Consider the following 27,344-nt stretch of genomic DNA (forward strand, 5'->3'; position numbering starts at 1 on the left):
TAGTATGTATATATATATATATATATATAGTATGTATATATATATATATATAGTATATATATATATATATACACATGTTCGTCCTGTAATCAGGTGCTTTATGATTGGTCTTTGGACCAACTTGGCATCTCCTGATTGGCCTGACTGTTTTGCCTGGTTTCTGCAATTAATTTCAGAATAGATCTTCACGTGTTGCACAACAGAAAACCTAAATTCCTTTCTTCTTTTCGAGGCGAAACGCAATAGCTTCCTTGAAAAACCAATCCTAAAAAACACACGCAAGTGGGATAGTAGTTTTGCTTCGTCCCAATCGACGGTGTTCATCTCGGTTAAAGCTGTGTTCCGCGATTGCTGATTTTTCTGGTTGTCCCAATCTTGGGTACCTCTTTAGCGCTTTCATTTGGTTTTCAATCGTGCCACCCTTTTTGCCAACGTAAACATCACCGCATTCCCAGAATATCTGATACAACCCAAGAGTCTTTGAAGCCAATCGAGTCGACCACATTGACCAGCTTGTGACTAATTTTGGCTGATGGTAGATGAATAGTGGCGATGTTGAAGCTAGATTTTTCAGGATATCATTGAGATGTATGGCAGGTAGGCTGTGAAAATAGGTCGCCACCTGGCAAAATTACAAGACTGACTGCATACATTCAAACATTCTTGAATGACGAATTCAACACTCCAGGAAAAAATCATTAATTTTGTTAGTACTTGCACATAATCTCAAGTACAGACTTAATGTGACACGATTATGAATGCTTTCAAGTGATTATATAAAGCTATATAATAAATATTTGTTTTAAAAGATTGCTAATTTAGTGATTAAGTAAACTTGGCACATATCTGATGGTATTTCACTGGTATTTTATTATATACATTAAATAATAACAGTTAACTGATTAGTTTTGGAAAAAAATCCTGAATTATATTTTATAGATGCCACATGTAGACCAACTGGTGTGAGCTTAACTATCCAAGTTTCAATTTAAAAAAATGCTATTCTGTAACACTTAGCCGGAAAAGGAGTCCAAAGCATTATGAATATAGGCTAAGCAATTATTCAATGGCTCGATTTACAAATATAAAAGACCTTGGAGTTATATTTTACTCACAGTTAACATTCAATCAACATTATGACTATGTTCAATCCTTAAGCATACAAATCCCTTGGATTTATCTTCCAAACCTGTAAAAACTTTAAACATATACAGGCATATACCTGTACAGGCATATAAAGTTCTGTTCATCTCATTAGTTAGGCCACTCTCTGAATACTGCTCTACTGTTTGGTCATCTTACTACAAACTCCATATTCATAGAATCGAATGTATTCAATGAAAATTTGTGCACAAAATTTCATTCAAATTCAATCATCACAAAGATTTTTATAGTTATCATGAACTGTCACCTCTACTAAATCTTCCCTCCTTGCATAAACACATAAAAATTAATAACATAACTTTTCTTCATAAATTACTGCATAATAAGATAGATTCCTTAGATCTCCTAATGGGCAATATCTTTCCGAGTACCTTCACTTAACACAAGGTATGAAGAGCACTCTTTGAAATTAGATATCATGCACAAAACTACACTTACTACTCGCCTATAATAAGCCAGATTACAAGATATGCAAACAGCTGTGACTATATCGACCTATTTTCTACCTCACCAGGATCCCTTAAAAAAATGTTATTAAAATATCGGAAGAATTTTATAATGCTAATTATTGCTACGTGGATATCTGCTCTGTTCCTATTGCCCATTGGGGAAAATTTTCTTAATCGATGCCGCAGGGTCCAGTTAATAACTGCTACTAACATTTATCATTTTGTACCATCATCTGGCATGTAACAAATACTATGTTTCTAATATTCTGTTTTCATTTTTCAATTTGAATATTATTTTTAATATTGATATTTTGTCTACATTAATTAACCTAACTAGGTATGTTTTCGTACCTGTATACCATCTGAAAATATCTTTCATGTATTGCAAATCAAAATTCTTCTTTAAATTTAAATTATAGTTTAATTCTCAATAACGAGTATGTAACTTTACGTAATTTATACCAGTTTGTAAATTTTTTTTTATAATTGCGGAACCATTAAATGTTTTTGGCCTTTTTTTGGGTTAAAAGGGTTTTTCCCATTAAATAAATAAATAAATAGATAAATAAATAAGTGGTGTATTTCTTATGGGGCAACCAAAACAAGTCGAGACATCAATGTAATTTAGAAAACTTAATTATACTAAAAGAGATATATGGAAAATATAATTACTTTAAATGCACCTTTCCTCATGACATATACATGCATGATTCTAGCGTCTAAGCTTAAATTATGTCCTGCCATTTTAATTTCAATTGATTCTTTGACTATTCGGTCCCAGTAACCACCGGCGCGGGCAAGTACCTTCGTCTCATTGAAAATAATTTCAATAGGGATTCCGGCTATTCCCTCAGCAATGCATGGAAACCGGTGCTAAACCAAGTAAAGAAAGGAAGGAACAGACCACAACTGCCCGGCGACCAATCAGGAGGTCCCCCCTCCTCGGGCCAATCACAGGTCACCTGAGGTGGGAGCTCAGGTATATAAGACGGCCAAATACGGAATGGCAGCCATCAACCCTGAAGACGATGCACGAGTCGGGCATCGAAACGTCGGCCAATATGGAACCCTTGACCCGGTGGAAGACCCGAGAATCCTTCACGAATCAAATACGCCGGGAAAGCACCAGATCTTACTACAATGCAACAGTTTCCCATGACCTACACATCACATTTAGCTTGCTGGTTTTGGACTTCAAACTTTGTGGATGCTCGGTAGTTTCAGAATGGTAAACAAGCAGGGGTTTAATTTTCAATTTGCTTCTCGCATTGGTACAAAATAGCAGCATGAAACGGCCTTTCATTGGCTTTTGGCCGTGCAATGCATTCTCTTATGTGGCAATATAGATTTGCTTCGGCATCGTTTTCCAGAAGAGACCAATCTTGTCACAATTAAAAACCACGGGTGGCCGGTAAACCTCAGAATCCATCATGAGTTTCTTGAAGTCACCAAAGAAGTTCTCTGCTGCCTTTGAGTCAGAGGTCACTGTGCCTCACAATGCCATGGATGATGGTTCTTCTCTTAAACTGCTCAAATCACCAACGGTTTCCCTCAAATACATCTTAAACCATCGATGATTCTGTTATCTTGCTAAAGAGGTCTGCAAAAATTACTTTCACATTCCCACAAGTGACATTCTTGCTAATAGTGCCACATTGCAATTGCTTTTCCTTTATCCATATGAGAAGCTATCTTTTAACATCATCAAGAACACACAACTGTTGCATAGATATTCTTGTCAATACCTTTGAAGTGTCTATCTCCTTAATCTTGTCCTTATTCTAGATGATAGTACAAATCGTTGACATTGATCGATTGTATGTACGTGCTAGATCAGCCATGTTCATAGCTAATTCTTGCTTTTCAATGACTTTTAAGTTTTCATTTCTATGGATATTATTTTCAATCTCTCATGGCTGTCTTCTTACAGCTTTTACTTCAGGGACCTTTATAATAATATGCATAAAGTATTATTTACCTCAAATAAAGAGGCTAGCAAACAAGGGCTGAATTGGCATTAAGTCTACTGTTGGTCCCCTCCCCAAATAATTACTTACAATGTACTAAGAGTGTTAAAAACAAATGGAAGCAGCAGACCTGCAATCATTCTGGAAATCCCTTTCTCCTTGTCACTCATTATGCAAAAAGTCACTTGTTAAGAGAGTCATTTAAAAAAAAAATATTTTCCTTAAAAAATGAATAATACTAAGTATCTTTCCACTGCCCTTTATTCACGTACGACCACATCATCCCCTCCAACTCCTGCCATCACATATCGCAAAAGCTTTCCACTTTTCATTTTTTTCTAAACAGACTGTTGGCCATTCCTCTTTCCAAAAGTAATTTTGTTAAAGAACTCAAAACGATTTAAGGTTTAGCAATGAAAAATGGCTACAAAGAAAATTTAATTGACAAAATACTGCAAAGGAAATGTTCCTTCAAAGGATACAATCTTTTGTTCAAACCAATGAATGAGGAGGAAATAGGTTACAAATGGTGCAAATTCTCGTATTATGGATTTATTTCACAAAAGTTAGCCAACCTTTTTCCTACGGAGGAATTTCGAATAACTTTTTACAATACTAATAACTTAAAAACATTCTTGAATACCACTAAAGACAAAATATTTACACAAAATAAAAGTGGCGTGTATAAGTTAACTTGTGGGGACTGTAGTGCTATATATATAGGTCAAACAGGGAGGTCATTAAAAACACAGGCGGAGGAACACAAATGCTGTTTCAGGAACTGTGACCTCAAGCAATCACACTTTGCCAAGCATCTATGGGAAGAAAATCATGGGAGCAATTTCAACCCAGAACTCTTACACCAGATGGGAAAAGGAATGAGGATGGACAAGTGGGAAGAGCTGGAAATCAGGAATAATTTAAAAACGGGTCTTTAGGTTAATGATTTATTGTTTGAATATCTCCCCAATCCTGGAAGTACCCCTTTCCTTCACAGAAAGACCCAACAAACTCCCTACCCTACTGTGAACCAACCAATCACCTTTCCTGATGCTTAACACCCCTCTCCTCATCAACGCCAATCGCAACCCCATTTTCTTTCCCCTCCTTCTCCCCCCCTATCTCACCCACCCCTCCTCTCCCTCATGAATGGTATACGAGGGTCATCCGGAAAGTAGTACCCGTTCGTGAAATAAAGACACAAAAGTAAATATTAACAAACATAAAAAATTTTATTTGAAAGAGGATACTTTAAACTACTTCTCAACATAATCTCCAAGCAAATTAAGGCATTTGTCATAACGTGTGACAAGTTTCTGTATTCCTGCTGCATAGTCCTTCGCCGCCAGCTCATTGAGATACGCGAGGGACCCATCTTGCACAAATTTTTGCATAATGCAGATGGTGTTTAACAATTTCATGAACAATTGTTCGAGAAACATTGGGAAAATGCTCACAGATGTCATCAATTGTGACGCGCCGATCGTTCCTCACGAATTCGTCAACTGAGCTCACCAGTTGGTCTGTAATGACAGACGGTCTCCCCGAACTCTCATCGTCGTGTGTGTTCCCCCTCCCCATGTTGAAGTTGCGACACCACCGCCGAACAGACGACTCGTCCATTACATTGTCTCTATACACCTCCTTTAATTGGCGATGAATATCACATGGGCGAACGTTTCTTGCATTGAGGAATTTAATCACTGCCCTCACTTCACAACTGGCGGCGTTCTCAATTTTTTTAAACATTGTAAACAATCACAGAAACAACATAGGCAATGCTAGCGTCACGCAACTTGGCTCAGAGAAGGCAGACAAGCCACTGAAGCTATCTGACCTCGTCCAGTGGCTACTCGCGTCGTCAGCACTTCATGCGGCACGAACGGGTACTACTTTCCGGATGACCCTCGTATAAATGGACTGCGTCTTGATTAATTTGTACCTGATGATGAAGCTTGAGTGTTGAAACCGGTTGTACGTGAATAAAGGACAGTGGAAAGATACTTTGTATTCTTCATTTAATTAACATAAATTTCCACAAAGTTGAGCCGGAAAGAATTGAATAAAATATTTTCCTCATTAGGCAGGTTACTTGCTATGCAAAAAGTCACTAGTTGAGTGCAAATTCATAATATCACCAATTTTATGGGGATCGAGATGGTGCGGGGGCTAACGTACTGGCTTCCACCCAGAGGGCCCGGGTTCAAATCCCAGCGGTGTTGAATATTTTTCAGAGGTATCTCGATCCCTACTTGAGGTGCTTTGTGGAGGGCACTTTGAGTGAGTACGCCGTCTGTCGGATGGGACGTTAAACTGCGGACCCCTTGGTGCCTTTTGTAAAGAGTAGGCTAATGCCAACGCCAGGTTTCTCTCCACCCTTTCCTGTCCATCCCCTATGGTGCAAATGACCTCAGCAGGAGGTCGCCTCCCCTAAAAACTACTACTACTACCAATTTTATTGGTGGTATTATGAATTAGGGCAATTTTATTCAATTAGAAACTTTTTCTTTTTGTCAAAGTCATTATAACTAAAATACAATCCACTACAGCCAAAAATCATGGAATAATCGAAGGATGGGAGAACATGTACCTTATTATTCATTCTCAAAAGACAGAGAACATAAAAATTCATAATTTGATAAATATAAGACGCACATTCAACCTTGGATAACAATTTTAGGAAAAAAAGAAAGCACAGTTAAGGCAATACAATGGTGGGGAGTGTGAATTAGAAGAGATAATGATTGAGTCTCACACCACAGATCATGAAACAGAATAATTTACTCAGCCCACTAAAACAGGAGCAAGAAAGAGGAAGAGAAAAAGAAAACTGAAAAATATAAAATTTCGATTTCGGCACCAAGAACATTACTTATGCTGATTTTGTGCGCTTAAGTCAGTGTGCAAAATTTCACAAATTTCCCAAAATTCCACACTCATGCTCACAGAAAACATTGCTGGTATTCTCATTGATTGGTGCACGGATTATCTGTGCCACACTCTCTCCTAAGCACGTCGAAATTTTAACAAAATTACAATCATAAAGTACGAGAGTAATTTGAAAAAGGTCTCAAAATAGAATAGAAATAAATGATTAACCTCAGAGAAACTTTTTTATTATTTTTCAATGTAGTCTCCCTGTACACTAATGCACTTGGTCCAGCAATGTTCCAATGTCTTGATCCTATTTCAAATATTTGATTCCTTCAGGCCTGCAAAATACCCATCTACTTTGGCTGTTAGTTCTTTGTTTGAAGAGAATCTCCGTCCACCGAGGAATATTTTGAGCTTGGGGAAGAGATGGAAATCTGGTAAAGGTGAAATCAGGCGAATATGGAGGGTGTGGCAACAATTCATATCTTAGTTCACACATTTTTGCAATGGTAATGACATGTGTGGGTGTGCACTGTCTTGATGGAAGAAGACTTTCTTCCTTGCCAAACCTGGCCTTTTTTTGTGAATCTTTTACTTTAGTTAGTCCAGGATGTTAGTATAGTATTGTCCAGGAATTGTTTGACCAGTTGGAAGATAATCTATCAGCAGAATCCCTTCCGCATCCCAGAATACTGAAGCCATCACCTTTCCAGCTGATTGAATGCCTTTGCTTTCTTTGGTGGTGGTGAACCAACATGCTTCCCGTGCTTTGTCTCTGCTGTCTTGTCTCTGGGGTATAGTAGTGGACCCAGGTTCCATCTGTGGTCACAAACCAGCTCAGAAAAATCTTGTTTGTAGCTCTTAAAATGGGCCAAACATTGTTCAGAAATGTCCATTTGGATTAGTTGGTGATCCTGCATCAAGAGTCGTGGCACCCATCTGGCATATAGTTTTCTCATATCCTATTCCACCATTAAAATGTGACATACCCATTCAGATGACATCCCTACAGCTTCTGCAATTTCTTCCGCTTTCAGTCGGCGATCCTCAATTTCCATTTAATTCACTTTTTGGCGCAGTGGCACATATTGGCTGACCACTACACAGGTCATCATCTAAGCTGTCCTGAGCAAACTTAAACTCATTTGTCCACGAGGCAACATTTGAATATGAAGTAGCAGAGTCCCCCAGAAAGTCTGCATGAATTTTCTTTGCTTTCATATCTTTCTTAGCAAGGTATTTAAACACTGCTGGAATCTTAATTTTTTCCATCTTCACAAATCAATACACGGAACAACAACAGAGAAGTGTCTGCACCACAGATCTCTTCCCAGAGCTCTGATACAATACGTGTTGACTCGTAAACGATTACCAATTGCTACACGGGAAATTCATTACGCTATCGCAGACAACTGGTGGTGATTCCGAGAGACTCCCTACTACCCTAAGAGACTACCCTCATAATAAAATGCTCCGAAATTTCAATGTACTTTTATAAAAATACAAATTTGAGATGCCTTGGCTTTGCTCGTAGTTTTTATTTGCATAAAATACGAAGGTGTCAATAGTATTTAATGTTTTAAATTAACCATTTCCGTACTGTCTGTCCTTTCCCATCACAGCTTCCCCTTGCATTCATTAGCCCTTGAGAATTCAATGTTCTCCTTTAAGGCAAGCAAATTCGTAGTTTTAATATGCAACAAATAAGTCAATAACCAATTGGTTCACAAAGGCACCGTGATTCACCGTGTGCTCAATACTGACCCTTGCTTACTAGGACAGCATAAATAAATGAAAGGACTAACTTTGTAGTTCCACACGAACTACAAAGTTAGTCCTTTCATTTATTTATAATGAATCGGTTCCATAAATTTACGCCAGAAACCATCAATTATACTAAGACAGCAATTGGTCTGTCTCTAATATTTTTTTCCAACCTTCTTTTGAAGCATATATGGCAGATAGATTCATAATTCATGTTCTTTATTGCTTTTATGTTCTCCTAATATCCTAATACATATTCTGATGCTATCAGTATTATTAATATTATTAGGTAATCTACCGGTTAAGGAAGGTTTTTGGATGGACACAGCTACCAAACAAACATTTTGTGAATCCTAACATAACACAAAATCCATCATCCTACTCTACATCAGGTCCCTCTTAATCTCTGAGTACTTTCTTCCTCCCTTCATCCCGTCGAACATCCCTATCCTGTTCCTTCCCTTTCCTCGTTTCCCCAACACTCTCCCCTCAATCACAGTCTTCAAAATCCTGCTGCCGGTCAATACCCCCTTCATCCACTTTTCCTGCCTCCATAGGATTGCTCCCAACAAACCCCTCTCTTCGCCCACCATACCAAGTACTTCCTCATTTGTTTTCTTCTCTGTCCATTTCACCTTCTCCATTCTTCTCCACACCCACATCTCTCAAAAGCTCCAGTCTACATCTATCCTCTTGCTTCAATGACCACATTTCCGTGCCGTACATAGCTACACTCCATATCACGGTTTTTTTGGAGTATTTTCTTAAAATCCTTACTCAACGTCCCCGTCATCAACTCCCTCCTCCTTGTGAAAGCCTCTTTGCCTAGCGCAATTCTTCTCCTTACGTCCCTACTACTTTGACCGTGTTGGTCCAAAACACTTCCGAGATACATAAACTGTTTTACCTGCTCTAGTTTTTGCCCTCCTATTTTAATGTTTAGCTTAGCCTTTTGTACATTGTAGATTATATTACATTCTTGTATATACTCAATGGCTTCACAGTATTTTCATCATGCTGTCTTCATTTGTCATGAACCCAATGCACATTCAGCACTGGCTTGCTTTGTCTCCTTTCTGTCCCATCCTCCTCGTATTTAATAAAACATTGTATGCATAGCCAACGTAAGATAAAGGAAGCAATATTTCACTTAGTATACTTGATGAGTGCTGCTGAATGTAAACAACAGATACACAATATCTTCATTCAGTGAACTTGCTACCATGCAAAAGACAATATAATATTTTCCATTGCCCCACTAAAGTTGCCTTTCATCTTTTTCTATTCGCTACTACATCTACAAAGAAGATCTAACTACTTAATGAAGTTGTTGCCTTCTGATAATGCACAGTGGGCAGTTAGTATTCCTGCTGCCACAGCCACAGACTCTCCTTGTGCCCAAGACCGTGTATGCTCATGTTCCACCCCAAAAGAGGCCGGCAAAAACGGCAAGATTTTTATGGACAATGACGTGAAGAAAAGTTTCTTTATCATAGTGACATCAGTGTTAAAGGCCACAGTGAAGAAAGTGACACCGATAATTCTGATTACGCTTTGTGAGTATAGTGCAGACTGTAGAATTTTACAGCATATGTGATGGCGGTATTTGTCCGGAGGATTCTAAAAAAGGCCTAAACGTAAAGGTAGAACTTGTGACTTGGTCATAAAGAATGAGCAATTACGATGCATTGTGATAAGGTTTCCAATAATAAAGAGTACATGTAAAGAGAAATTCAAGAAAAATTAAAAAGTATCAAAAGAAGCTATTGAAGTTTGGGATAAAACTGCCAATGACAGTAAAAACTTTTTTCCGGAATTTTACCAGATGGAACATAAAATATTTCCAGAATCCTTCGGTGAATTTCAATGTAACTTCAAGGAATTTAAGGAGATATGGTTTGCAATAATATATATATATACACACACACGAGGGTCATCCGGAAAGTAGTACCCGTTCGTGCCGCATGAAGTGCTGACGACGCGAGTAGCCGCTGGACGAGGTCAGATAGCTTCAGTGGCTTGTCTGCCTTCTCTGAGCCAAGTTGCGTGACGCTAGCATTGCCTGTGTTGTTTCTGTGATTGTTTACAATGTTTAAAAAAATTGAGAACGCCGCCAGTTGTGAAGTGAGGGCAGTGATTAAATTCCTCAATGCAAGAAACGTTCGCCCATGTGATATTCATCGCCAATTAAAGGAGGTGTATGGAGACAATGTAATGGACGAGTCGTCTGTTCGGCGGTGGTGTCGCAACTTCAACATGGGGAGGGGGAACACACACGACGATGAGCGTTCGGAGAGACCGTCTGTCATTACAGACCAACTGGTGAGCTCAGTTGACGAATTCGTGAGGAACGATCGGCGCGTCACAATTGATGACATCTGTGAGCATTTTCCCAATGTTTCTCGAACAATTGTTCATGAAATTGTTAAACACCATCTGCATTATGCAAAAATTTGTGCAAGATGGGTCCCTCGCGTATCTCAATGAGCTGGCGGCGAAGGACTATGCAGCAGGAATACAGAAACTTGTCACACGTTATGACAAATGCCTTAATTTGCTTGGAGATTATGTTGAGAAGTAGTTTAAAGTATCCTCTTTCAAATAAAATTTTTTATGTTTGTTAATATTTACTTTTGTGTCTTTATTTCACGAACGGGTACTACTTTCCGGATGACCCTCGTGTGTGTGTGTGTGTGTGTATATATATATATATATATATACATATATATATATATATATATATATATATATATATATATATATATATATATAGAATATTTTCTCTAAATTAATAGTATTTCTGAAGTATTAGCTCACAAAACAGATGCTAATCCAAAGGGTTAGCTATCAAAAATGAATTATTTTAATTGCTATCATAATATGAATGTGCATAAGCAATTCTATTTTTGAATCCTTCTTTTGCCCAAGTCATTAGTTTTTCCTGGCTAAGAGATTGGTTTAGCTTCCTCAGTAAAATATGTTCTGCTAACCACTTCGTTATATTTCCGTATTCTTGTTTAACTCTTTATCCTATCCTAATAAAAATAGCTGAATAATGGAAAAAAGTGTACTTTCCATTGGTAAAAAAATTCAAATTAATAACAAGGAATGAAACAAGGGTCTTGTTTATATATATATAATACATTATATATATATATATATATATATATATATATATATATATATATATTATATATATATATATATATAATATATATATAATACATTATATATATATTATACATTATATATATATATATAATAAATTATATATATATTAGATATTATATATATATAATACATTTTATACATTATACATTTATATATTTGTGTGTCGCCGATGAGCGTTCCATTTCGAAGATATTATATATATATATATATATTATATATTATAATCTTTAAAACACAACCATATTTTCCACATATGTAAGTTTTCCAAGCTGTAGCATGCATCCATTAACACATTGATATTCAAGAACTTACTATGCATCTAGAATAATACATAATCACTGCAGCAAGGACTTAATAAAAAAAAACACAATTTTAAACAGCAAAAATTATAATACGACACTTTTCAGGTCAATTTCTCTGGAAAATTAATAGACAATTTAATACATAGTGATTTTGCTGTCAAAATATTTATTTGTAATTTGCTCCTTCCCAAACATATGCATTATCAATTCAATAATTTTTTCAATCTGATTTCTACATTAATATATGCAATAAACAAATAATTTTGATGCCCAATGATTTATAAAACAAGATTCTTTCCCTGCGACAATGAAACAATTTGATTTGGGTCTCAAACAGGCATTAGGCACTTTGCGGCAAATATGTAAAGGCCATTAACATTTCATGATTGGGAGAGGCACCGAGCCAATAACTTAGCGTATAGGAGGTGGAGAATACTAACTAGTCACTGCATTGGGGTCAGCACTTGCACCCGCTGCAGACTGACATGGAGATCCTTTGATTCTGCACGAATTATAAGAGCCACAGCACAGGCACTTAAGACCAACAACATGGAATTTCACCACAGATTCCTGAAAAGAGAATGAAAAATGTTTAAGACAGTTGTTGCCAATGAATTTCTGGAGTCTGAATTATCCCATTTTTTCCTAATGAATATGCCATCATCATTTTCCAGTTATCTCTCAAGAATTACACATCCCTGGATGCAATTGACTCTTACACCAATACATAGAAGCTTCCATATCTCGCCATGCTACTTCTGGTAATAGTATTATTTTATTTGGCAATAATTGTTTTCTAATATTATGTTGAATAGATTCATATAAATTGAGTTATTAAATAAAATTATCATAAATATATTTATATTAATAACATTTGTGCCTGCCAAATATTCCCAAATAATCAGTTGTAATATTAAGAAGTGGGTCACGGTAGTCCAGGGGGTAGAGCGTTGGACTACTGACTGGAGGGCCTGGGTTCTTGCCCGGGCAAGCCTCTCTGGGCACCTACAGCTCCACTCAAGTTACATGATTCTTCAGGTACCAGACATCCTGGGAAACCATAACCAGCAAAGAGAAAGGAACTGGCCCCCCTACCTTGATGTGTGAATTTCACATGCCGTCCTGCTTATTACTGGGTGAACCATCCCTACCCTCACCTACCAAACTGACCTTCGGGTTGATTACTGTGTTAATGGTGTTTTTAATACTAAGCAATTAAATATCTACTTTCATAATCTTTACATAGTCAACTGTTTAAGTTAGGTTTTGCATGTACTTAGAGGGAGAACACTGATTCATCACTTGCCTGTTCCTATCAAAACAATATGGCACCCCATATTTACAATTAACCCTTCTTAAATTTTACACCCTTCCTTCCTCCCTTCAATCTGTCCAATACGTCTCTATCCTATGCCAGCCCTTTCCTTCTTTGCCTAACATTCTCCCCTCTATCAAAGTCTTAAACATTCCACCGCCGGTCAAAATGCTCTGCATCCACCTTTACTGCCTCCTTTGGGTTTATCCCAATAATCCTTCCATTCTCCTCCCACACCTCCATTCTTAGCACTTCTTTGTTTGTTTTCTTTACCATTCATTTCACCTTTTACATCCTCCTCCATCCCCAAATTTCAAAAGCCTTCAATCTATGTCTATTATCTTCCTTCAATTGCCAAGTTTTCATGTCAAACATGAACATACTCATAAAAAAGCCTATACAATGTCTGTCTGTCATCAATTCATTCCATCTTGTGAATGCTTCTCTGCCTAACAAAATTAATTCTTCCTTTTATGTCCATAATGATGTGACCATCTTAGGCCAAGTCACTTCCATTACATACATTAACTGTTCCAGCTCTAGTTTTTTCCCACCTATTTTAACAATTAAGTTAGCTTTCCTCTTTCTCAAATATCTCATAACCTTTGATTTTTTTGCTGATATTGACAGACACAAGATGATGATAGATATTGAACTTACAGATGGGATATGTATAAAACAGAAATATTGAGCTTACAGGTAGGATGGATAGAACAGAAATATAAGTAATAAGATTCGGTAGAAGATTTTTTTCCAGATTTGAACAAAGGGAAATTACTGCCTAAATTCCACAATGAAGGGCGGTATCTTGTTGAAAAGTATCCATTCAAAAGAAAATAAATGGAGATTACCAAAGAAGGAAGAGTGATTTTCAGGAACATAGCACCCAGCAGACTTGAACCAGTTGTATAGTTGTTTTAAAGGGGATTATTATAAGACATTAGTCATTTAATGAAGAATATGTGAACAAACTCATTAACACCTAAGGGTAGAAAGTATCAATGGTTAGGTTGGGTGAGTCAAAAATTAAACTAATTGTCAAACATTGAGAACTGACCAAGATCAGAGTTACCACAATCCATGATGGTAAGAATGCTTAACCACTTCAAGACTACTCTGCAGGAAGTAAGATGGCTTGCTGGACATAAACGGATCACAGACACTAGGCTGCTAAGTCATGTACAAATGGTGGTGAGCTAAGAGAAGGCGTATTCTTTGGGTGGGTTTGGTCAAAAAGTCTTAGAAGGGAGAGAGAGCTGGCTGAGTGGTCACCAAGAGCTGGGCGGGAAATGATAATAGTTTTATGGTTTTGCTAGACTTGAAGTGTGATGTTCTTTGTAAAACAGGCACTGCTACCAAAATGAAAAACATGCAAACATTCCTGATTCACTATCTACTCCCAAATTCTGTCAATCATTCAAGCATTAGCCCGAATATTTTTTCTCTCTCAATATTTTGAACAAATTGACTAGTCCTTGACTTTCCCAATATTCCTGACTCTGCGGTCACCCTTTTTAACCGCCTTGAGTACTTGCTTATCATTCCGATGGAACTCCAGACAAATATCAACATTGGATAAGAATGCCGAACTTCTTAGGCATGATGTGATCATGTAACACGTGCAATTGCAATGCAACCATAACCAGAGAATACAAACTCTCCTCGTCACTCCTTTGCCAGAATGGCTGGCGCCAAAGATTAAAGTTACCACAGCAGGCAATCATGTGTGTCATCATGGTGTTAAGTGACGCTTGTTGACTGTGTGTTAGTCAGCAACACTTAATTACAGATTAATGGCACATTAATTAATTCACCATAGGATTGTCATAATGTGCACTGAATAAAACAGGAATTTTCCTGGTGAAACATTCACTTAGATATACATCCCTCTCCCCAGTTGTAACACCATGGTCCGAGTGAAACTTCCTTCCACACTGTCACCATCAGAACTTCCAAGGAAAATGTTGCCAGGTCATTGCGAGATGTAAAATCATTCGACAGTAGACAAGTTCTGTAAATGGCTTAGAAAACCCTAATGCGCTAAGTCATCGATTAAGAGTGCAGTAAGCATTGCAAATAAGCTCAGGTTATTCTTTCATAATCTGCTTGGATTTCCCAAGAAACTGCAAGACAGTAACTTATAACAGAGTCAACAATTTTGGAGTACAAAAATCATTCGGCTTGATCAGGATTTGAACCTGGATCCCTCAATGTCTGAGTGCTTTAAGCAGTTAAGCTTCCAAGGCATCCTCTTACACTCCGTGATTTTGGAGACTTTAACGGAACAAGATGTTACGATGAAATACCGTATATACAATGTAAAAGGCATTTGTAGTCATGTGTAATGAACCTCAGTTCTCGAGGTGAAAGCCAACTTTAAACACTAGGGGTGTTTCACCTTTGGTAAATAAGAAGAAGCAGCAGGAGATGCCACGACAACAACTTTTTTGTTTGGAGATAAAAATCTCACCACCTTGTAAATACTAACATATATGCCTAGAGCACGCACTAGGGAGAAGTAATTGCACGTTAGACAATTTTTCCATGATATGAATTTCTTCTCAGTGATGTTGATACAACATATAAACACGAAGCTGTCATTTGTGTGGTATTTCATGGTGACACATTAAAATCAGTCTCAGACATTTAGAAAATCAATGATTTATAGGAAAACTATAGACATCATTAATAGCACAGCTATCTTATAATGTGGGTCTCAACCCAACCTCACACTCTCCCGAACTCCGTAGAATTCGGAAGCAGCCGTGCAATTACTAACATGGAAAATACAGATTGTAAAAAAAATGCAGAGTATTTTGATTGGGGAGATGGAACATTAAAGACCGTAATTGATAGAGGGGAGAATGCTGCCAGGGCAGGTTATGCACAGGAAAAGGATATGTGTGTTGGATGGAATGAAAGAAGTATAAAGAATTGAAGAAGGGTTTACTGTGGGGTAGATTGTCAGGTTGTGTCTCCATGAGTGAGGCGGAGTTATAGGGGCACCCAAATCAAAGCATAAACAGCAGACTACAAAGTAACAAACAATAAGTTAACTAAGATTACCTACAATTATGCACACAAATTAAAGATGAATAGTCAATTAAAAACAAATTTTGCACGCATGCCATTGTCCAGGTGGTTTCCAGAATTTCAGGAGAATTTCCACAAAAACCGTCCATTTGTGGGCTCCTCAATTGGTTTTGTACATGTTTCAAAATGAAAAATGATGAAAATAAGGGCTGGGCCGCTGAAATATACTTTCACTACAATCATGCATTATCTCATTAATTTCTTAATGAAATATAACAAAGCTGCTTTTTTTTCCTTTACTCTTAAATGCAACACTCATTAAGACATTACAATAAGGGACACGAGAACAAATGCCAGGCACAGAGAACAAATTAAAAAAAATTTTCTTTTCTAAATAGAACAATTGTTGAGTGGAACACCTTACCTGCAAAAATATTTGAGCCCTTTCCTAACAGAGTGTATACTTTTAAGAATAGGTGTAAGGTAGATATGTAATAATTTGATTGATGTGTGGTGTATTGTATTATATGTAATAGCTTAATTTTTTTTTTAATTTATCTTTTTTTTCTTGCTGATTAATGGTTGTAAATGGGATGGGGATTCACTTGTTTTGTTAAAGAGATGTGTGTTTTGAAGTCTGGTTTTATGTATTATCTTTTGCAATTATTTGGGACTTGTGTGCCACCTGACAATGTCTATCAGCACATGTGTATTTTTAATAATAATAATAATAAGGGAAATCAGATGAGAAAATGAAATTTACAAGCTTTAAACAAGACAGCAAGGAAAAAGTACCAGGAAAAAGGACAAAATTTGTGTGTGTTATGTGAAATAATAATAAAAAAACAAAGTTATCAACCAAAAAGATTGGTTTGATGAGTGTAGGTAGACCTCACCAAGTCATATATGAAATGTCCCATGTGAAATTCACGCATCTGGGTGGTACATAGGGGGGGGAGGGGGGGGGGAGGGGGCAGTTCCTCATTCCCTCTGTCCCCTATGACTTAACAGGATGATCTAAGTGAAGAAATCTTAAATCTTAGAAAAATCACACAGCGAAGGTGAAGCTTAGGGTGCCCAGAGCAATCCCCAAGAATCAAACCTGGTGACTCTGGTCAGTAGTCCAATGCTCCACCCAATGAATTACCATGTCTGTTTAAACATACGTGGTCTGTGCAATTAATGTGCAAACTGGTGCAATCTGGTGGCGATGACACGGACTATAGCCCAGCCCACTAGAGGTGCTAGTTGTTTGAGACCCAATGAGCCATCTTTGACCTTGGTCGTCATTGTCTAGCTGTGCGTATGGTGCCAGTTATGTTAGTTTCTGTTGTCCTTGTTTTTACTGCTTGTCGAAAATGGAAATCGACGAAATCACGGAGCAACAAATCAACAAAGTTTTTTGGTGAAGTGCGATAAAAGTTATCAAGAAATAACTGAAATGTTGACAGCTGTTTACGCTGATAATGCTCTGAAGAAAACATCTGTTTTCAAGTGGATTAAGCTTTCTAAAGATGGCCGACAAGACGCCACGGATGATCCAAGGCCAGGACGACCTTCAACCACCTGTGTTGATGACAACATTGATAGTGTGCAGTCCCTTGTACTTACCGGTCATCGAAAAACTCTCCGAATGATAACTAATGATCTGAATTAAGGAAAATCAACAATTCACACTATTTAAACCGAACATGATGGATGGATCCTTCACCATGACAATGCACCTGCACATTTAGCATTGATTGTTCGTCAGTTTCTGGCAAAAAATTCAATCACCACCATTGATCAGCCTCCTTATTCGCCAGATCTCACCCCCTGCGACTTTTCTTTATTCCCAAAATGCAACAATGTGATGAGAGGACATCGCTGGGAAGATGTGGACCCAATAAAGCAAGAAACGACGAGACAACTAAAAGCCTAACTGCTGAGGACTTCCAGGAGTGCTTTCAACAGTGGAAAAAAGCCAGAATAAGTGCATATTAATGAATGGAGAGTACTTTGAAGGGGACAAAATCGATGTAGACTAAATTTTGCAAAATAAAGTTTTTAATGGCCTCAGTTCACGTATATTTATTGCACAGAGTAGTACATCTCCCTATATATTATTTCGTAGGAATTGGAAAGTAAGAGTTTTATGCACTAACTGGTAGCATTTATGGTGAAGGAATTAAGCAAGGAGATTTTGGAACATAGGTTACCTAACATAGGGAACACAGGTTGATTTCCACATGCAGCTAAGGTGGTTCTCAGGATCACCCATAAAAAGGGATGGGGAGAAGGGAATAGATTACTTAGGGGATTACTAGTTAGGGTTCAGGAATGGAGATGTGATGCCATAGCATTAATGTCAACGACAGAGAAAAATACAGAATACAAACATAATACATTTGTTTGCTTTGCGAAATTAGCAAATGCATAAAACAAAGGAAATGGGGTAGAATTCATTAATTCATTGAAGAAGATAATATGGAGACAAAGGCAACCTTTCTGGAAGATGTTAGATGTTCAGGAATCAAACTGAACCGGAGGGAGTATCAAATAGATTTTGAAGATTCATAAATACGTCTGGAGTCATTAATATGCAAGAATAGTTTCAATGTACTGCGGCTAGGACAAAATACGTGGTAATAGACCAAGACAAATTATGAGAATAATTGACGAGATTATATCACATAGATAGCAGACTAGCCATTTTAACTGCCCATAAATAAAAAATAAGTACAATGAAACTGTAGTCATTCCTTTCTATTTCACAAAAGAATATTTCCAATCTGAGATTAAGACTGAACAACTCTAAAAATGACACTTGGGTGACCTAAATAATAACATCCAGGGAAAATGCCTTTTACATTTAAGAATCAAACAGGAGAAATAACATCAAATACATACCTTGTGGCAATCCTTGCAAAGGATGTCAACAGTGTAGCTTTTATATTCGTCAGGCATCGGAGTCAATTCTATTTCATCATCAAGATACTTCCATAGCTGAAAAGTAAATAAAATTCTTCACTCAGTTTGACGTTTAGAACTTTGTATGCTCAGTGCACAGGCTCAAAATCATGGCAGAGATAATAAATGGAAGTGAATAATAACACATAGTAAATCTCTTTCACATTAATGACAAAATACTTAATAGCATGCCAAGTTAACGTGTTTAATGGCAGAAAAATAGAATCTTTCCTTTGCCAGGCCATGCCTGTGCTATCTCAACGAATGTTGGTCGGGCAAAAATGGTAGGCAAAAGAAGAAAAAATTTTCTATTAAAAAAACAAAAGCCTCTTGACAAGATGTAAGTTCATTTCTTACCAGTATGATGGTAAAAACAATATAGAACTGCATTGCACTTATTATTGTTCAAGTGCTGCATACGACCATAATACAGGAAATAGTAGAATGAACGTACTACAAACATTGTGGAATGAGGCAGATCTTCGAATTGATAGGTACAAAAAAACAAACATAATTCTCAAAACATTGGACAGGTTGAGTGTAGGGCAAATGCTAGAATTTGATGGGTTGTCATTTACTTATTCAGTATGTTTAGAGCTGATGCCTAGTTACTATGATTTAAAAACATTAACAGATATATGCAGAAGTATTTTCACCACAAAAGGAATTACCTGCATATTCCTACACTTATTTAAGCAATGACCCAAAACATACTATTTTTTAGAGGCATGACTTCATACCGTGGTATGTCTAAAAATATAAGAAACAGGCTTAATGTGTAAAAAATCAAAAGAAAAATTGAAGTATAGTTGAAAGAAGGAAATTGTTACGTGCACTTACATATTTTATACATACATTATATATATATATATATATATATATATATATATATATATATATATACATATAATATATATATACACACACATACATACATACATATATATACATACATATATATATATACTTACATATAAATACATACATATATATGCATATATATACATATATATATATATGTGTGTATACATATATATATATATACACACACATACATACATATATATACATATCTTTGAAGTAGAATGCTCTTCGGCGACGCACAAATATATAAAAACACAGATACAGATTTTTAAAACATAGTAACACAAAGAAAGGACACTCACATATGCAGTTTTGATTTTTCGACAGCACAACCGTCATCATCTGATGATAATGGTCGTGCCGTCATCACGGCATGATTCTGTTTTATGGCACGGCCGCAGTTTTGACGGCACAACCGTAATCTAATGATGATGATATATACATTGGTCTTAATTAATTTCCTTGGTACGTTTCATTTAATTTCTACAATGGGAGCATGTTTATAATTTATGTCTAGAATGTACGAGTACAACAATGTTTGAGCCTAAAAATATGTATATTTTGTGCTTTCACTAACTGCAAGAATAATTTGAATTTAAAGATTATTGCTATTTTATTCCTATTACTGCCATAAAAATAACTTGTTCTGTAACTGTTCTTTTTGTCACTGAAGCTCATCGAATCTTTGCTTCTACTGCTAAATTTACACTCAAATATGTGTGCAGTTCAATATAAAAATGAAATGTAATATCCCAATTTGCCCTCATCATCTTGAAAATGCTCATTTGTGCTACGTCATCATAATTTCATTACAACAGAGTTGGAACATCAATGCATTACAAATAACTGCAGTTGGAATAAATGGTCTTAATACTTAAAAAAAACCTAAACTGCAATGAGAAAGAGGGAAATAAAATTAACCACACAAATCAGCATTCATCTTTCTGCTAAAAAATAAAATCAAGATTACCAAGTCAAATTAGGAGAATTTTTCCCTTGTTGCCAGAAAGTATTTCACCGCATTATCTATTGATTACTTAAGGTTTCTGAGGCACTTGAATATACATTTCATAGAGTAATGAATGGGGGGGAGCCTTTGAACTATTAGTTGATATAAATGATACGACAAACTAATTAAGTGCTTTAAAAACTCAATCACAACAAGATAGTTAAAAGCACTTTGTTAAACCATTTTATTCTAACAACACAACTATGAGGTCAATGATTCATTACAATAAGGTCTCATAGAAAAAAAAGAGTATTACATCTTCTCTCCTTCCCTTGTCGTGCTTTTTTTCTTGAGCATTTTTTTAAGTTTTTGTTTGTGACCAACAATTCTCAATTAGCAGTCTCTCTCTCTCTCCCTGCTTTCCCTCATCAAAATTTCACCTAGTTTTTACAATGTAAAAAATCCATCTGATTTTTGCACCTGCATCCATAAATACAGTACCTGCACGTATATATTCTCTTTTAGGTAACCAATAAATATCAAAAACGCAAACAGTACACTCCACCTTCATTGACCACTTCAACTTTCCTTCCCCTTTGATCTGAAAGAATCAATTTCTCCCAAATTATTCACAAGGGGACATTGCAACTCATTAGCAGAAATTGGTACACTATGATATGATTCTCTAAGTTTGAAAGTGATGAATTAGATGAAACCACATCCAAATCAATGACACCATGATGCCAATAATGAACCATGGAATCATCTGGATCGAAAATGCATACATACCAATGTACCATACACTAATACCTAATATATCTTACCAATTATTACTTACAAATTAAAAAAGAAGAGAAATGCTATGCTTAGCAGTTCTATTTTTCTTTAAACTCTTTATCAGCTTGTGACTAAAAAGCAACGGTTACCTGGGTCATATCCAGCATGGATGTCTGGCAAGTGGGACATGCGTAATGTCCAGCCTGGAGTAGCTCCGAGAAGCATGTCCGGTGGACAAGGTGACCACACTTGGGTATGTGGCAGGGAATACGAGACGTATGAATATTTTCCAAGCAGACGGGGCAATTTGAACGGGATACATTCTCCACACACTAAACATCCAGACGGGGGAAGAAAAAGAGAACACAGTTTAAAATGTTACCTTAGATCAAGCACATGACAGAAAAATCAAAATTATACCCTATAGATCATGAGAGATTTAAAGAAATTTGCACCCAAACATTTTCTAGAGATCTACGTATTCAGGACAATATTTTGACAAGGTCAGGCAGAATGTAGTAACCAATGGAAAAGGGTTTTCAACTCCGAAATGACTTGGTACAAATGGAAAAATGATAAATAGATGCAGAATTAACATGTGGTGCTTTCTGCATTTTCTAACCACAACACAAGACAATTGGAAATCAAAAGATCCAGCCCAATGAATTTCATATATCAGTAGAAGTGTATAGAAGTGTATAGAATAGTACTCCATTTATGGCGGATATGCATTAAAATACAATGTATAAGCAATAGGTAACTGTAATACAAGCAGAACTCTTACAAAATCATATTTGATTAAGCCCAATATAATCAATCATTCCACCACTAGAAGAGGTGCCAACAAAAACTGGCAATGTCATAGTTTCACTCGGGCATAGGCATTCCCTTACTATATTGATTTTTCCAAAGGCACATTCAGGTAATAATATCTTAGGAGCTTAAAGTAAATGATGATGGCAACATCAACTACTATCCACCAAAGGATTTCCTCTGAACACTGCCCATTTAACAATCAAAAATGAATGAACAAAGGAAGACATTTAGCTTTAATAACATTTAAGGTACAGATCATCATATATCACAGGCTACACTTCTGTTTTATGCCTGCTGCCAATCAGTCTTCATTTATCAAATTCATTGATGGCTCAAAAACTTATTTATGTTCAAGAAAAGATGCATAATAAGACTCTTCTAAGATCGTACATGTTGTATAGCCCAATGGAAAAAATATTCCCTAAACTAAATAATTAAAAAAAGCTGCCTCTAGGAACTGAAATCTGGCCATTAGAATCTCAGCCATCTTGCTTACATGATTCCATCCAAAACATCATCTTTAGAAAAAGGATGAAACACACGGAGCATGATATTTCAAAATTTTTAAGTAAAAAATGAAAATTTTATACCACCAATTAATGCATTTCTGCTTATACTATTTGGTGGTCTTTTTTACAAGACAAGTCACTGCAAAAACAATATCCTAGATAATGGAAAATTAAATACATAAATCTTTTGAATGAAATGACAATCAATTTAATGCTTCCTCCACCCCTGAATTTATATAGCCAATGTTCTTTTTTCCTCATGAAGCATGAGACTATTGTGAAATATTATATGTGTCACTCACCATCAATGAAACTGTAGTAGTAGTATTTAGGGGAGGTGACTGACAGCTAAGGTCATTTGTGCCATAGGGGATGGACAGGAGAGTATGAAGGGTGGAGAAACCCGGCGTCGGCATTAGCCTACTCTTTACGAAAGGCGCCAAGGGTTCCAAAACTTAACGTCCCATCCGACGGACGGCGTACTCACTCAAAGTGCCCTCCACAAATCACCTCAAGTAGGGATCGAGATACCACTGAAAAATATTCAACACCGCCGGGATTTGAACCCGAGCCCTCTGGGTGGGAAGCCAGTACGATAGCCACCGCACCATACCAATCCCCATCAATGACACTGCTGTTTATGCCTTAGCCTCAATATGCAATGATAAAAATCCTCATAAACCATTAGGTGTTCCTCATTAACCTTACATTCAATAGTATCTGACAAACATTGGAGTTTTTTGTAGTGCAATTATTTGTGTAGCATAAGGGAATTGAATATTTTGCTGGAATGAAAAACCAACAGGCAGCCCTCATAAAAAGTATCCTCCACACCCATTGCCCACCTTTTCCAAGTCTGACACGAAAAAACTATTTCCGAGGCCCAACCTTAAAGCTAAAAATGAAATAAAAGTGTGCACAGAGACACAAGAGAATAAAAAAAGCAATCCTCTGCCATTTATTACCAGATATTTCAAGGTTAGCATTTCAATGAACTCTGTCACTTGTCTGGGTTTAGTGTTCCATGGATTCCAGGAACCGAGTAAAACTGTCACATTCCAGAACACTGGCTAATAAATTAGTATTCTATTGCATTCATTTTAAATGATTTTTTACTTGGATAATGAAACACTATAGTCAACCAGCTATCAACCTAATCCATTCACAATTTAACCATACAAATTGGGATTTTTCAACCTATACCTGAATAAGACTAGAATAGTCCTTTGAATAAAGTCAATTCAATCCTTATGGATGCTAATTGCAAGACAACGAAGATGAGCATAGGATATTACTTTTACAATTAGTTCCATTGCATGCCAGACAAAGTGGTTTGTGGGGTAAAGGTGGAAAGAGAAATACTATACAATGGGCAGCACTTGAAGTTTAAAGGGAGGCAGAGATTTAAATGTTCCTCCATACATATCGACACAATTTCACAGCATTGCACTTACATGATTTGATAATTTTATTTCATAAGAATTTACAAATGCCTGTATTAACCGAGGCAATAAAATATTAGCTAATCACTCGTATATAAAATACAAATAAATAATCTGTACAATAAGATAGATTTTATTCTCTCAAATGATAAATATAGTATTGTTTCGTAAATAGTACAATCATCCAGGTTTTATGCATGTATGCATGACCTATTACTTTAGATCTGTCATATTAAATCATACCATGGCCATGCACTTATAGATTAGATTCCTGCCCAAGAGAGAGGGATAGGTGAGAAGACTATCTTTATCTTATCTTGATTTTTTTATTGTTCCCATAAGCTAACAAAAACACTGCATCTAGAGGTGACTCCGCACATAACACAAGGAATTCTGGGCTTTATTTAATCATATAATGCTAACTAAAGTCACAACAAATATTCATTTGTAAATAAGTGAAGGTTTAAGAAAACGTAACTGACTGACAATGTTTATTTTTCGTTTTATAATGCAAAGGCAAGAAATTATTTTAGCAAGACTGAATGCTATACATTTTGAAAACATTGAATAATTTTCCTGAACGCTTAAACGAAGAGAAAGTGACGAGATTAAGCATACCAAAAATTTCGGAAATTGAAAAATGCAAGCAACTGGGTGTCCTGGAACGACCCTTTACTTCCTTGCGAACATATGTTTCTCCAATACCAATGGCCTGATGGGTATAAAACCATCATCACTTCGAACACAATACTAATTATGGATAAGAAATGCATCTGATATTCCTTTTTTTCTAAATGGCTTTAAAGGTGCTATCAACTAAACACAAAGTCGAATTCATTTTAACATAGTTACATCCCTTCCATTTTCAGGAAGTAGCCAGTACTTACTCTATGATCGTTGAGAAGTTTATTTGGGAGGCAAGTGTTGCATCTCTCACAATGAAAGAATTTGTCTCTTCCACCAACACGGCATATCCCACATCCCGCACAATGGAATTGATCTCTATCCTCGTCGTCAAAAAGTTTACATTCGAGGCACGAATACTGAAAAAAATGGGGATTTCCGAAATCTCTGTCATCATGATGACTAATCAAATTAGAGTTTTAGGGAACTTCATGCAATAGAGACGCAAACAATATTAGTTACTAATAACAATCCATTCAGATTAAAAACAAAAATATTACCTTTCCAAATCTTAATAAACAGTGCTCGCATTCCGCTTGCACTTTCTGCCGTGTTTGGCAACTAGAACAAATTAATTCCCTAACCTGCTGCCTTTCCACCGGATGCGTTTCATTTTCATCGTGGCAAAATCGACATGTGTAAATTTTATCACAGCATGGAGTCTGTAACACAATCAACGTTAAAAAATGATTCTGTTGGCATGGCATGTCACGTCACGGATTAACACAGAAATTACAATGAGTGATTTCTAACTTTCAAAGACCAAATCAGTAAACTTTTATTTATTATCACTAAGCACATCCACAGATTTACTGTTTAGATAATAAATTTCAGGAGAAAAACGAAACCTAAATTGTAAACGGCACAAATAGTGAATTGCATTCCGAGATAGTGGTTAGTGATAATGAATAATCACTACACTAGTGACTAAATAAGGTAACTTAAAGTGACTAAAGACAGATATTTAAAATAAACCTACCACAAATTTACATTTTCTTCGATAATGCTCGCATCCCAAGTCCGAATCAGACTGAGACATTTTCGTCAAACACAACTGCTGTCTTCCATGTAACACGCGAAACTAATTTCAATTGTTCGCCCATCACCAAAAGCGCCGGAAACAGTTTATTTGAAAGGGTGGCTGCATCATCATTGAAGCCGTTAACGGATTCTCCAAAAGCAAAGAACAAAATAATTTAGATTCACTATGCTCCTAAAAATATATCTATTTTGGCCGAGATACCAAATGGACTTGACCTTAATACTTCAGTCGAAGGTTTTCCCTCTTCTCCTATTTAACATAGAACACGGCAGCATTACGAAATAATGAATTTCACCATAGTCTAGGACACGTTCCAAAACAATATGAACATTAGTATGTACACTGTCTCCACTTCATACACTTGTTATGTTACCCCGCGTCGTTTACTTGCACTTCGTCAATAGGACAGCGAAAGTAGCGACACATACTTAAAAGTGACTTTCCATAAAACTAACAATAATCGACGCAAGGGAAAGGCACAGGCATCCTCTTTCGTCAACTATTCAATAGTTCAATATATAATTAGGTATAATACTGATCGAGCATCCCTTAAATTGCACCGCATAGCTGGTTTACAGAATATTAATAATTTCCCTCAGAATTAGAATAAAAATTTTTCAAAAGAAAAACAATGACCATTATTTTACCTAATAATTAGAATATCGCAACCAATGGCATATCTCCAAGTTTCCCAGAACTTTGAAAAGTCTTCCTCCACACGTAAACATCAGAAAGAATAGATATGTGTGTGTGGGTGCGCACACACACACTGCATGCATGCATACATATATAAAAACATCCTAATTTTACTTTTCACTTCGCGGTTCAAATTGTTAACAAAAATCAAGAAAAGCAACGGCCCGATCACACTTCCCTGAGGTACCCCCGACGTGACTCGAACGCTGTCGGAACTAGCGCCATCAAGGACTACCCTCTGTTCCCGCTCTGAAAGAAAATCTTTAACCCAACTTATGGCGCCCTTGTTTATACCCGCGACCTTTAATTTATGAATGAGTTTACCATGTGGGACCTTATCAAATGCCTTTTGAAAATCTAAGAAGATGGCATCCACTTGCCTACCTCTCTCACCAGATAAAAGTAAATCATGTGTAAATAATCCTAATTGGGTTTCGCAGGAGCGGGTTTTCCTGAATCCGTGTTGATTGTCACTTAAAAAGTTAATATTGTCAAGGTGTCTCATTATTGAACTGACAATTATGTGCTCTAAGATTTTGCAACAGATAGAAGTGAGAGATATAGATCTGTAATTACT

At 36.5% G+C, this 27,344-nt stretch overlaps 1 protein-coding gene across 1 annotated transcript in view; it reads right to left on the bottom strand.

Annotated features, from left to right (window-relative positions):
* Positions 1-26,458, bottom strand: part of LOC139691338 (RING finger and CHY zinc finger domain-containing protein 1-like) — a 36,709-nt gene extending 10,251 nt beyond the window's left edge. The window contains exons 1-6 of the mRNA XM_071589110.1: positions 26,009-26,458; positions 25,530-25,691; positions 25,233-25,388; positions 21,728-21,910; positions 18,929-19,024; positions 12,132-12,261 (exon numbers count right to left, since the gene is read on the bottom strand). Coding sequence (XP_071445211.1) covers positions 12,132-12,261; positions 18,929-19,024; positions 21,728-21,910; positions 25,233-25,388; positions 25,530-25,691; positions 26,009-26,068 — 787 coding nt within the window. The 5' untranslated portion in view covers positions 26,069-26,458. The remainder of the gene's footprint in view (positions 1-12,131; positions 12,262-18,928; positions 19,025-21,727; positions 21,911-25,232; positions 25,389-25,529; positions 25,692-26,008) is intronic.
* Between the last annotated feature and the right edge of the window lie 886 nt (positions 26,459-27,344).

This window comes from Hetaerina americana, unplaced genomic scaffold, assembly GCF_022747635.1.
Source record: "Hetaerina americana unplaced genomic scaffold, ioHetAmer1.1.p SCAF_33, whole genome shotgun sequence".
In the NCBI taxonomy this organism is placed as follows: Eukaryota; Metazoa; Arthropoda; class Insecta; order Odonata; family Calopterygidae; genus Hetaerina; species Hetaerina americana.